Genomic DNA, 12,774 nt, shown 5'->3' on the forward strand with positions numbered 1-12,774 from the left:
AAATGCTTCTTCTGTATCAAGCTTCCACCTACAAGTCATCATAACTGCCCCATCAGAACCTTCCTGCATTTCTGGTAGGTCTGTACTAACAACATTTATTGTAGTTTCTCCTAATGCTCATGAGAGTAGCTAAGACCTAAGTGGTCTTAATTCAGGTGGTTTTAATCATCATATATGAGCTCAAGTGGTGTTTGAGTGTTCTGGTCAGCAGCCTGTCTGGCCCTCCCTGGGAGTATCCTCTAGGAGGCCAAAAAGTTTGGCAGTAGACTCCATGAACTTTCTTTGACTCAGATCCAGATGGTCTTGTGTTTATGTTTTATTATGAACTCATTTTGCAGAAGACACACAATGTCATTTATTAGTGAATAAGGAGATTCAACCATCATCTACTCACTGCATTTCAGCATAAACCTGAATGATTTACTGTTCAACACAATGTAGACCCTTGGAGGAAGCCCTCATCCTAATCACCCTCCTGTGTGCCAGTGCTCCCTGCGGGCATTGGACGCCATCCACTCTCATCTGCCCCCTTGCTGCCTTGCTCCTAACAAACTGCTGGTGGTGTGTTGGAATCAATAGGCCTGTCAAATTAAGCAGCTTGGTGTAGGCAGTCGAGCAATGACTTTGTTGTTCTCAGGCCTGGCGAATGCACGCAGTGGGAGTCTCGAGGTTAAATGAAAGTGAGCCTTCTGTTGGAAAGCAATGTTGACAGAGCTGATAATCACCTGTTCTGGAACCCCAGGCCATAAAGGCAAGAAGAAGGAGGTTTGAAAACAGTTTTAAATGCTACATGTCTTTCTACACTGTTCCAGGCTCATCTATGAATGTGTCAAAACTTCTTTATTATCAGCACAACAGAAGAGACAAGAGCCAGAAAACTCAAAGGTTAATGCCATATTTTCAAGAGTGATTTTTTAAGTGCAAGTAATTAAAAGCAACTTGTCCAATGTTGCCTTGAGAATTTTTGTGTTTGTGTACATTACTAGCAAGAACTCCTAAGAACTTTCCCCAGAGTCCCTCTAAAGCAACATGTTATAAATCCAGCCTTGTAGATACAAGGGACAGCAAGTTCCCTTTCCATCTCTCGCCTCAGCTAGGTCCTCCCTCAGTTCCAGTGCTGAGTACAAGCTACAGCTTTGTCTTGCAGAGAGATGTTTCCATCTAAGGAGTGATGCCCTAGCCTGCCTGCTAGAGGCTCTCACAACACCGCTCTCCACTGGCTGTAGGTATCAGCCCACTTTAGATCCTACATCTGAAGGTTATTTACTAAATAGATGTCACCTTTCAGGCACATTTCATTCATTGTTGGAATTTTAAATTATTATGGCAACTCATCAAGTGTCGGGAATTGACTTGATATTTAGTAATTATTCCATATGTATGTGAAGGTAAAGATGAGTGTGTAAATCAACATGTTAGTACTTGATATCTTGACCAATGATTCAGGTTTATAGAACTATTCAAAAGAAAGCAACGTTCTAAAGATTTGACTCCTGGCTTTAACCCTACAAAAAATGTCAGTGGCTTCTACATGCTATCACCACTCTACTCAAACACTGCTGCTATGAAGTAGGTTTCAGACCTCCCTATGCAATCATTAAGAATCTTTTTTCATATTTTTAAGTATTATATAATATTATACATAATAGAATGATATTCTTATTATAGAATATTATATATGTCAAATCATAGAATAAGATATGATTACCTATTGTCTGAGAAACCAGATCCTATTCAGAGAGGGAGTGAGCATGGTGAAAGTACAGTTAACCCCATTTGGAAAAGAAGCCACTTCTTATGAAGGCACAGTCACCTGAAGCCATGCTAAAGAGATGTGGAATAAGTATCCCTTTAACAGGATGATGTATTTTTCCTTCTATATTCTCATGCCCTGGCTTAATCACTTAACAGCCAAGCCATTCCTCTTCATGTAGTTGGCACACTTTTCAGAATTATTCAGGAAGCTAACTTTTCTTTTCCTATGTGTGTGTGTGTGTGTGTGTGTGTGTGTTTCATCACTACTCTAAGCATGCTTTTGCTTTTCCTAATAATATTTTACAGTTCATTCTTTTTCCAAAGTTTCTTTTTTGCCATAAGAAACAGCTCTAGGCAGCTGTTGAGATTTACAGTTTGCCTGCTTCATAGTTTGATTTCAAATTTTAATAAAATTATACTTAAGTTACCTTTTAGGTTTTTACTTAAATTATCTCATTAATAAGACAAAGGCCCCCTAAGAGAGGACTCTAGTTCCTCATAATTCTCATCAAATGATACTCTTACCCATAAACCTGTCTTTAAGATGGCTACATAATTTTCTTCCCTTTCCTTCTGGTTATGAGTATGCTTTCTTGGTCTTATGTGGGAACAGATCTACTTCCTTTTAATGACTTTTCTGTCTGATCCATGAACTGCATTGAGAGGTTTCACATTATTTTGTTGATAGCTCTGGAGGTTGTAACTCTATCCTCAGCTTCGTCTATTCCAGGACAAAATTAATGAGAAGGGTTCATCTTTAACTCACAAATCATTTACTTACAATCAGAGGTAAATGATGACTGTCTCTAAATCACTGTGTATAATCTACTCTCATATACAGCCAGAGCTAAGGGTGTCCAGAATGTCATGCAACTTCACAAAACTATTTCACTTTCTGTTAAATGACTGTAGATTTAACTCTATCTCATAGATTTTTAAAGAACTGAAGGGATACTGGACGCAGATGATTCACTTTTTAAACATTTCAATTTGCACAAAAGTTTAGAGTTGTTAACCTGGGCTTCAAGATAAAGAAAAAATTTGTCTAATATGAAACCCAAATAGAATACGATGGACTCAAGTGCCCTATTACTATTTGGCTAAGGTCACCAATGAATCTTAGAGTGCCTCACCTCCTGGGTTTCTGGAACTTTCTAGAAGGTCCCCACCCACTTCCCACTTTCTGAGGATGTTTATTTCCGTTCATTCTCTTGGCTGTCTGGGCTTTTGCCCTGCCCCTTCACCTGCATATCTTATCCTGTTTCCCTCTTCCCCGCCCCTTTCCATCTCCCATCCAGATCCCTCCCTCCCTCTGTAATTATTTCCTTCTCCTTTCTAAGTGGAATTGAAACCTCCTTTCTTGGGCATATCCACTTGTTACACTTCTTACAATCTGTAGGTTGTATCCTGGGTAGTCTGTACATTTTTGACTAATATCCCACTTATCAGTGAGTATATACCATGCATGTCCTTTTGAGTCTGAGTTACCTTACTCATGATGATATTTTCTAGTTCCGTCCATTTGCCTACAAAATTCATGATGCCCTCATTTTTAGGGATTCATCTAATGGTGGGGTGGGGCGTTATGCCAAGGCCTAACACTACTATGCTATGATAGGTTTACAGATGGTAGCCTAGCATGGCTGTCCTCTGAGAGTCCCTAGCAGCTCCTGACTGAGACAGAAACAGATACTTATACTCAACCATTGGACTGAAGTCAGGGACCCTGTATGGTTGAATTAGGGGAAGGATTAAAGAACCTGAAAGGTAGAGTGACCCCACAGGAAGACCACAGTTTTAACCAACCCTGACCCCAGGGAGCTCCCAGAGACTGAGCCACCAACCAGGAGCATACATGGGCTTGTCTGAGGCCCCTGGCACATATGTCGCAGATGTCTATCCGATATGGCCTCAGTGGGAGAAAACACATGTAATCCTTGAGAGACTTAAGGCCCCAGGAAAAAGGGAGGTCTAATGGAGGGAGAATGGTATGAGGAACTGTGGAAGGGGAGACTGAGCCGGGTGGGAGGAATGACTGGAATGAATAAATAAAATAATTTTTTTAAAAAAGAAAATATACTGAAACTAATTTAAGGAATTTGAACAAAGAGAGAAAAAAATGTCCTAAGTCCAATAGGCTCCAGCCAAAAGGGGAAAAGCAGGGGAGAGAAAGAGACCCTGAGATCACATGTACCAGAAGTCTTCCAAGTGTTGGGAACCCTATAGACAACTCGTTTCTCTCTTTGTAATGTGAAGCATATTTTAGTCAGGGAAAGAGAAGGGAGACAAGGAGTAAATTTTTCCTTTAAATATCATTGATAATAATAGAGTAGAAACTGAGTGCCTACTACAGTGCATAGATGAAGAAACTGTAGTGAGCTCACCTTGTGGACAATTAATACAGTTACCTCAAAGGAGTGCATGGCAATCCTATAGGAAGCAGTAACTCTTATAGACCTTATAGACTTTTAATTATGGCCTGTTGTCAGTAGAAATTGTAGCTTCACACCATGGATGCTTTAATCTACCTGTGGACCCCACCCTAGAAGTGTTGAACAGATACTTAGTGCAGTAGATCAACTCTGCTTTCCTCTCATGACTCTTCTTAACGGGTATGCCTGGAACCAAAATTGAACCCAAGAACCTTGAAAGGCATTTCAGGGTTGTTCCTGCTATCCCTGATGACAGCTTCTTGGGGTCCTTTACCAAGACCCCAAGTTTCTGAAAAAGGCTCATGATCATAAATATGGATCTCCTATGCTAACATGTTTTTTTTTTTTTTTTTGAGGATACAGAGGCCATTTTTTTAAATGTAATCAGGAAGGGTAGAGGCTCTCTCTCTCATCCCTGCGGAAAGGTAGATTTCTGACTCCAGTATTGGCTCCCAGCAGACCAAGCTGCCTGGTGGCATTTACACTTTCCAAACCTTTGCACTTTTACTTCCTTGCCTCTGATTACGCCCTTGCTCAGCCTTCTCAAACTCCCATCATCCTCCCTTTACAAGGCCCTGTCACTGTTTAACCTATTGAAGTGAAGTACAGTTTATACTGGACCTCTTTTCCCATTCAATGCTACATTACTGATTGCAACCTATTCCTTCTGCTTCCACAGGTGTCTGGCTGTGTTTATCTTTCACAGGACCAGTTGCTTAGGAACCGAACCCCTCATCATGGTGGTTGTTGAAGGTGCTGGGATTGTGCTCATCAGAAATCATTAGCAAAGCCATTCTCTCTGTTTCTGAGAACAATCCTACATGTTGCCATGAATAAAAGTTTAAGGAAACTTTGCTGGGAAGCAATTCAGATTTATGAATTTCACATTAAATCAGCTAAGTACATCTGTTACACTCATCATAATGGCAACTTTTGGGTAATGATTTTGTAGAATCACACATGATGTGCAAATTCTCGGCAATTTAGGCATTTGGAAGGGCACGCATGCGTCCTGGTGATTGCCTATTATCCTGAAACACCCGGCTTCTACCATGCCCTTTGTTCTTTCAGTTTATGCCTCAGAATCTGGAAGCATAATCTCACGTGGGGGCAGAGAATTAACCCTACGAGGCATATCTCCACATGTGTTAGATAGCATCCCATTTTCTCTAATTCATTATTTTGCAATGTAACTCACAAACTGCTAAAAAGTACTTCCCAAAGGATGAAACAGACAGAGTATGTGTTTGCCTTCCGGATTTATGATCCACATACAGGATCAGTCCTGCTATTAGAAGATGCTACACTGTGACCAGATTTCTCATTTCTCCTTTAGCCTTACCCACAAACTTTTCTTGCTTTTTACAATATGACTGGGATATGAATCAGCCTCCAGAAGTATGGCATTGTATCTCTGCTATATATTTAAGGCAAAGTAAAGGCCAAAAGTGCTTTATAGTACAACCGAACTCTAGTCCCTGTCAGAGGCCATTTATTAACATACAAACACACACACACACACAAATACACACACACACACACATTCACAGAACTGGAAGAAGGTTTACACAAAAATTGTTACAGTGCTAAATAAATTATACAACTCTGCTCACAGTTTATTTCATCAGTGTCAGTGGTGGTTTGAATAAAAATGGTCCCCATAAGACTATAGGGAGTGGCCTAATAGTGGCGCTATTAGAAGGTACAGCCTTGTTGGAGTAGTTGTGGTGTTGTTGGAGGAGGCACATTATTGTGGGTGGACTTCGAGGTCTCAGATGTCCAAGTAATGGCCAGTATGGCATCCACTTCCAGGTGTCTGCCTGTCTGGATGTAAAACTCTCAGCACCATGTCTGCCTGCTCAATGCCCTGCTTCCTGCTATGTCAAGAATGGACTAAACCTCTGAAACCACAAGCCAGTACCTATTAAATGCTCTCTTTCAGAGGTGTTGCCATGGTCAGAGTGTCATTTCACAGCAATGATCCCTTAACTAAGACACACTCTATAATCAAACCTTCTGAGCAACAGAATGAATGTGTAGACATGCAGCTTACATTTGAATGAATGTATAGACATGCAGCTTACATTTGAATGAATGTGTGGACATGCAGCTTACATTTTGTAACAGAATGAATGTGTAGACATGCAGCTTACATTTTGTAGTTGCACGTGGCTCTTTATCAAGCTCTCAGATTTCGCCATTGTGCTGGAGGCCTTGAGGCTGTAGTTTTTCCCATTCTGTGACTCTTTTAGGTGCTCCTGAATTTGTTTAGCTTGTTTCCTGCAGATATGAACATGTGGATAAATATTTCCATAGATATATTATGGTATATATTTTTGAAGTTCCTTTAAAAGTATCCATATTTCAATCCACAGTAAAAGTTTGAAGCTAGGGATTGGCTAGCGTATTGTCAATATGCTAATATTTATACAAATCTAATGTACATAACTTCTGCATAGATGAATGTTTGAAGAGCTTGGTGGTGGTGGTGGTAATACCAAGAGACAAAATAATACAGCAGATAACTTTTTCTTTTTTGGTATCATGTTGAAGGTCAAATCTAGAATCTCATGCATGCTAGTCACACCTTCTACCATTGAACTGTATATACATCCTGTAACAAAGTTAACCTTTAATGAACTAATGCTTACAAAATACTTTGCAACACATTGTTTTAAAGTTCAGTACACTCATTATTTTATTTATTTCCACAATAAACCTTTGTAGTGAGGTAATCTATTATACCCATTTGATAGATGAGAATATAGAGGCACAAAGAAATGAAATCATTTATTAAAGGATATTTAGAAAAGAAGGGTTTCAAGCCACTAAATCTTGTTTCATACTCTACACCGAACCACCACTCAGAACTGTCTAACCACTTGCATAAGGTCTTTGAAATTTTCTGTTTTACCCTCCAAAATACCCTATCCTATCCCCCCTTCCCATTGCTTGCCAACTCAACCACTCCCACTTCCCTGTCCTGGTATTCCCCTATACTGGGGCATCGGGCTTTCTCAGGGCTAAGAGCCTTGCCTCTCTTTGATGTCCAACAAGGCCTTCCTCCACTATCTATGCAGCTGTAGCCATGGGTCCCGGAATCTGTACTCTTTGGTTGGGAGTTTAGTTCCTGGGAGCTCTGGGAAGTCTAGTTGTTTCATAATGTTATTCCTACTATGGGGCTGACAGCTCCTTCAGCTCCTTGGGTCCTTTCTCTAACTCCTCTATAGGGGACCTTGTGCTCAGTCCAATAGTTGGCTGGGGGCATCCGCCTCTGTGTTTTTTGGGGACTGGCAGAGCCTCTCAGGAGACAGCTATACCAGGCTCCTGTCAGCATGCACTTACTGGCATCCATGTTAGTGTCTGAGTTTGGTGACTGTATATGGGATGGATCCCCAGGTGGGGAAGTCTCTTAATGGCCTTTCCTTCAGTTTCTGCTCCACACTTTGTCTATATATCTCCTCCCATGGCTGTTTTGTTCTCCCTTCTAAGAAAGACCAAAGAATCCATACTTCGGTCTTTTTCTTGAGTTTCAATTGCTCTGTGAATTATATCTTGGGTATTCCAAGCCTCTGGGTTAATATCCACTTATGAATGAGTGCATACCATGTGTGTTCTTCTGTGATTGGTTACCTCACTCAGGATGATATTTTCTAGTTCCATCCATTTGCCTAAGAATTTCATGAATTAATTTTTTTCAGTAGCTGAGTAGTAAATGTAATACAGCAGGTGCTAGCGAGAAAGTGGAGAAAGATGAACACTCCTCCACTGCTGATGGGATTGCACGCTGGTACAACCACTCCAGAGATCAGTTTGGCGGTTCCTCAGAAATCTGGACATAGTACTAACAGAGGACCTAGCTATACCACTCCTGGGCATATACAAAGAAGATTCCCCAACATGTAATAAGGAACACATGTTTCATTATGTTCATAGCAGCCTTATTTATAATAGCCAGAATCAGGAAAGAACCCAGATGTCTCTCAACAGAGGAATGATCCTTGAACTACTAAATAGAGATGTTGAGATTGCTCCAGGATTTTGAACTCCCATAGAAAGTGAAATATTGCATATATTGATTAATGTTTATACTATTTAATATCCATATGAAAAGGGTGGATGTGATGGTTTCTATATGGTTGCACCAGGGAATGACACTATTAGGAGATGTGGCCTTATTGGGTGTAGGTGTATTACTGTAGGTTTGGGCTTTAATACCCTAGACCTAGCTGCCTGGAAACCAGCCTTTTCTTAGAGGCCTGCAGATGAAGATGTAGAGCTCTCAGATGAAGATGCAGAAGATGCTGCCATTCTCCCACCTTCTTGATACTGCACTGAATTTCAGAACCTGTAAACCAGTCCCAATTAAACGGTGTCCTTATAAGAGTTGCCTTGGTCATAGTGTCTGTTTACAGCAGTAAAACCTTAAGACAGAAGTTGGTACCAGGGACTCGGGTATTGCTGTGATAGGACTGACTATGCTTCTGTCTGAAAGAATGGATTTTGAGACTTTGTATTTAGAAAGCCGTAGAATGCTTTAAGCTGGGCTTAATGGGCTCTCCTAGTAAGAATTTGAAAGATTTTTGCTAAGATTGATTTGAACTTGCCCCAGAGGGTTCAGTAGAGAAGAATTTCAGTTTGTGGCCTAGAGACTGTTTTTGTGGTATTTTGGTGAAGAATGTGCATGTGTTCTGTCCTTGTCTGAAAGGTTTACCTGATGCTAAGGTAAAGAGATTAATTGCATTGACAAAGGACATCTTTAAAAAGTACAGAAGAAACTTTGTTTTCTGGTTAAGTCTCATGAAGAGCATTTTGAACAGGCACAGTAAGCTTAGAAAGTAAAAATATACAATATATGTTTTGAGTATTAAAGGAGCACCAGGAACTGAAATGGAGAAGAACTTCATGTTCAAGGATATTAGACTAATTAAGAGAATGGTGACCTTGGGGCAAGATCCCACCCAGGTAAGTTTAGGAACAGGTATGGTAGTACATGTCTTTAATTCTGGGAGACTAAGGCAAGCTAATATGAGTTCAAGGTCACCCTGGTACAAAGGAAGTTTTAGATCCAGGGATAGTGGTACACATATTTAATCCCAGCATTTAGGAGACAAACATGAGTTCAAAGTCAGTCTATAGAGCTAGTTCCTGTATGACTAATCTTATGCAGTGAAAGAGCTTTAAAACAGAAATCTGGTGATAATATACTATAATGAGGGAGCCAAGTTCCAGGCCTAAGGCGCAGCATCATGTGACTCTGCTTTTATAGTTAAAAGGAGGAGACTTTTGAGACAATTAATGCTGGTTAGCTGGAGCTAAGCAATTAGTGGTGATTAAGAATTAAACCAGCCTCATTGATAGGAAATTTTCTGGCAAGTATATTCTGAGAGCACGGAGAAGCTTTGTTCCAGAGATATCCAAGGTTGTACTGAGTGATGCTGTTGTACTTTGTACTGATTTTGAAGGCATGAAGGGGTCATGAAGAGCAGCTGAGGCCATGGAAAGATATTGGTGAAGGTGCAGCCTCTGTTGCAGTTGACAGACTGGCACTGAAGGGGTCATGCAAAGGATTTGAGGTTTGGCACTGTGAAGAGAACCTATTAGAGGCTATTGTTGAGTCTAGTTGCAGAGGAAGACTCCAGTATATTGTAGATGCCAGTACCAAGGTATGATCACTAAGAACAGTAGCAGCAGTGGAGTGGATCAATTTGAGCTTACAGAGGGCAGAGCTGGAGAAGTGATGCAGGCCCTTTGGAGGAGCCCAGAAGATCATATGTGGAGTCCAGATATTGAAGCAAGAAGCTGCAACACTGAAATTGTCTTGGAGACCCCAAGATGTTTGAGATGCCAGAGTCATGGGTTATTTGCTGAAGAAAAGTGCTAACAGAGTGGAGCCAGGCCAGGAGAAAGAAGTTTAGTCAAAAGGATGAAAAAAGGAGTTGGAAATCCGAAGACCACTTTGACACCAGACACAGAGATGCAGAGTTTGGAGTTTGTCCATCTGGTTTCCTGACTTGCTTTGGGGATTACAGATAAGTGATTGGATAAATCTCAGATGAGACCTTGAAGTTTGGACTTTTAACATTCTTGAGACTGCTATAGACTAGAGGGACTTTGGAAGATGGACTAAATGTACTTTACATTATGGTATGTTTTGGTATGACACCATAGACTCATATGCTTGAAGAAGCCTATGGGGGCCAAGAAGCATAATGTGATGTTTTTTTGTGCTTGGGCCAGGGAGTAGCACTATTAGGAGGAATGGCCTTGTTGGAGTAGGTGTGTCACTGTGGGTGTGGTCTTTAATACCCTAATCCTAACTGCCTCAAAGCCAGTCTTCTCTTAGAGGCCTGATGATGAAGATGTAGACCTTTCAGTTCCTCCTACACCATGCATGCCTGCATGCTGCCAGGTTCCCATCTGGATGATATAGGAATGAATCTCTGAATCTGTAAGCCAGCCCCAATTAAATGTTGTTAAATGCCTTGGTCATGGTATCTGTTCACTGCAGTAAAACCCTAACTAAGATAGTGAACCAAACTACTGTCTATTCAGTTTCCTATTTCCAGGGCTTCACACCGCAATTATCTATCATTCCTAGACTCAAATGTAACCGCAAAGTAATTCTCTTAAGTTTTCTTCTGCAGGTAGCCCTGTAGAGACCCACTGGTAAAGTGCCTCTCTTAGGACAGGCATCCCAGGCAGGCAGCACTCAGAGCAAGGTCTGTGTTATAGGAGAGGTTGACATGTGATCTAGATCTTCTCTCAGTGCATTTCATTATTCGCATAGTTACCTAAACTTCCCTGGCCCGTTTCCTTTTTCTGTAAGTAGCATTCATAGGAGCTCTCTCCCATGGATACCAAAGCAGTTACAAGCAAAATATTCTTCTCTTTTCATTTTTGTTACCCAGCATGCTCGGTGCAGTGGAAAGATGCTACAGAAGAGTGAGGACATTGATCCAAAGTTAAAAGATTGTACTAATTGCCTCTCTCACACAACACTGGAACATTCTAGAGGATTCAAAGTTAATGAACATCTTTGAATTTAAACCCCAGTTTGAAGTTTCTGTCTGTTTAAACATTTCTTTTATCTTTTCAATTATTTGGGGGAGGGAGAGGCACTGTTAGGTCTAACCCTCTCAATTGCTTCAATCTACTTAAAATATTCTATCAACTTCTTAACAAATCTATAGTCTGTGAATAAAAATGAATTTTTCTCATAAGCATTTAAGGAGCACACAGCAGCCACATAGAGGGGGAAGAAATTCTTTTGAGAAACAAACTGGATATCAGGAGAGGAGAAGCCAAGTAAACCATCATGAGGCAATATAAGAAGGTTTAGGACAAAGCTCAGTTACATTTATGGAATTAAAAATAGTAGGAACACTGTCTGTTGTGAAATCATATAATTCAGATACTGGAAAAGAATGCTTCATTGGAAGTATTACTCATACAATATGTGAATGTTATTTCTTGAATCTGTTTTTAGAATTCCTGTTCTATACCTTTATTATGAAAGTCCTGACTCAGTAATATTTCAGAATAAATGAGCTTTCATTTGGAATATAGCTTGGCTTTTTACCATTCCACTCTTTCCTGGTTTTATTCTTTCACAAATACAAGGATTATTCTGGTTTCTTTGTTTATTTTTTCTTTCTCTCCTTAGCAAATGAGAACAAAGATAATGACCAACATCTGACTGGTTTGATTCCCTCATTTGAAAACAATCACTACATACAAGGTCTGGCCATGCACCCTGAAATCCTACCAATTCTATAAGATCAGGACCGGACCCAGGCTTAGCAGACTACCACGTCATAGGTATCTCTGGCCCAATGCCCCAGGAAGGATTGTGCATAGTAGAACTATAAATACCACAATCCAGTTGGCATCTATCATTTCTAATGTCACAGGAAACAGACTGTGGCATAGGGATAGTATTCAGGAAATATATTGGGTGTGTATAGTGTCACCATTTTTGTAAGTGAAGAAATGGAGATTGTGGAGTGGGAGAATGTGGAATAGGGTTCACTAAGGGTAACAACAAACCACATGAGGCATTTCAAAGCCTGCTTGGTTCTGATCCCCATGTAGACCTTTGATCCTATCTTCAGAGTATCACGTTGATCTACTACCATTGCAGGTATGCTATCTCAAAGCAGGTTGCTTGAAAGCATTTATTAGTATTGTATGCCAACAACTTGGAGACAAAGACCTCTCTTAATGCAGAAGATAACAGTTGTGCATCAGAACATCCATGTGAGCCCAGGATATTTCACACAAACCACAGAAGCAATCAGGATGCTATCAACAGCGTGTGTGTGTGTGTGTGTGTGTGTGTGTGCATATTTGTGCACTTGTGCTTGCATGTGTGTGTGTGTGTGTGTGTGTGTGTGTGTGTATTTACTGGCAATTCCAATTCCCACATTTTCCACTATTTTCTCAATTTTGATAACTCATCTCTGATTCTACCTACACACATATTTTCTCCTGTCTTTGAATCTAATTTTAAAGTTGAGCCATATGATTGATTTTCAGTTCACTAAGGACTAGTACAGGCAACCTCATCCTTCTTCCTTCTAGAAGT

The 12,774-nt window shown here is 40.4% G+C and overlaps 1 protein-coding gene across 7 annotated transcripts in view; it reads right to left on the reverse strand.

Moving 5' to 3' along the window:
- The window catches only part of Nrg3 (neuregulin 3), a 1,124,474-nt gene that overhangs the window by 27,191 nt on the left and 1,084,509 nt on the right, over window positions 1-12,774 (reverse strand). For all 7 annotated transcript variants that reach the window (XM_052190679.1, XM_052190683.1, XM_052190681.1 and 4 more), the window contains exon 6: window positions 6,341-6,467. In XM_052190679.1, the coding sequence (XP_052046639.1) occupies window positions 6,341-6,467 (127 nt within the window). The remainder of the gene's footprint in view (window positions 1-6,340; window positions 6,468-12,774) is intronic.

This window comes from Apodemus sylvaticus, chromosome 8 (genome assembly GCF_947179515.1).
Source record: "Apodemus sylvaticus chromosome 8, mApoSyl1.1, whole genome shotgun sequence".
Lineage (NCBI taxonomy): Eukaryota > Metazoa > Chordata > Mammalia > Rodentia > Muridae > Apodemus > Apodemus sylvaticus.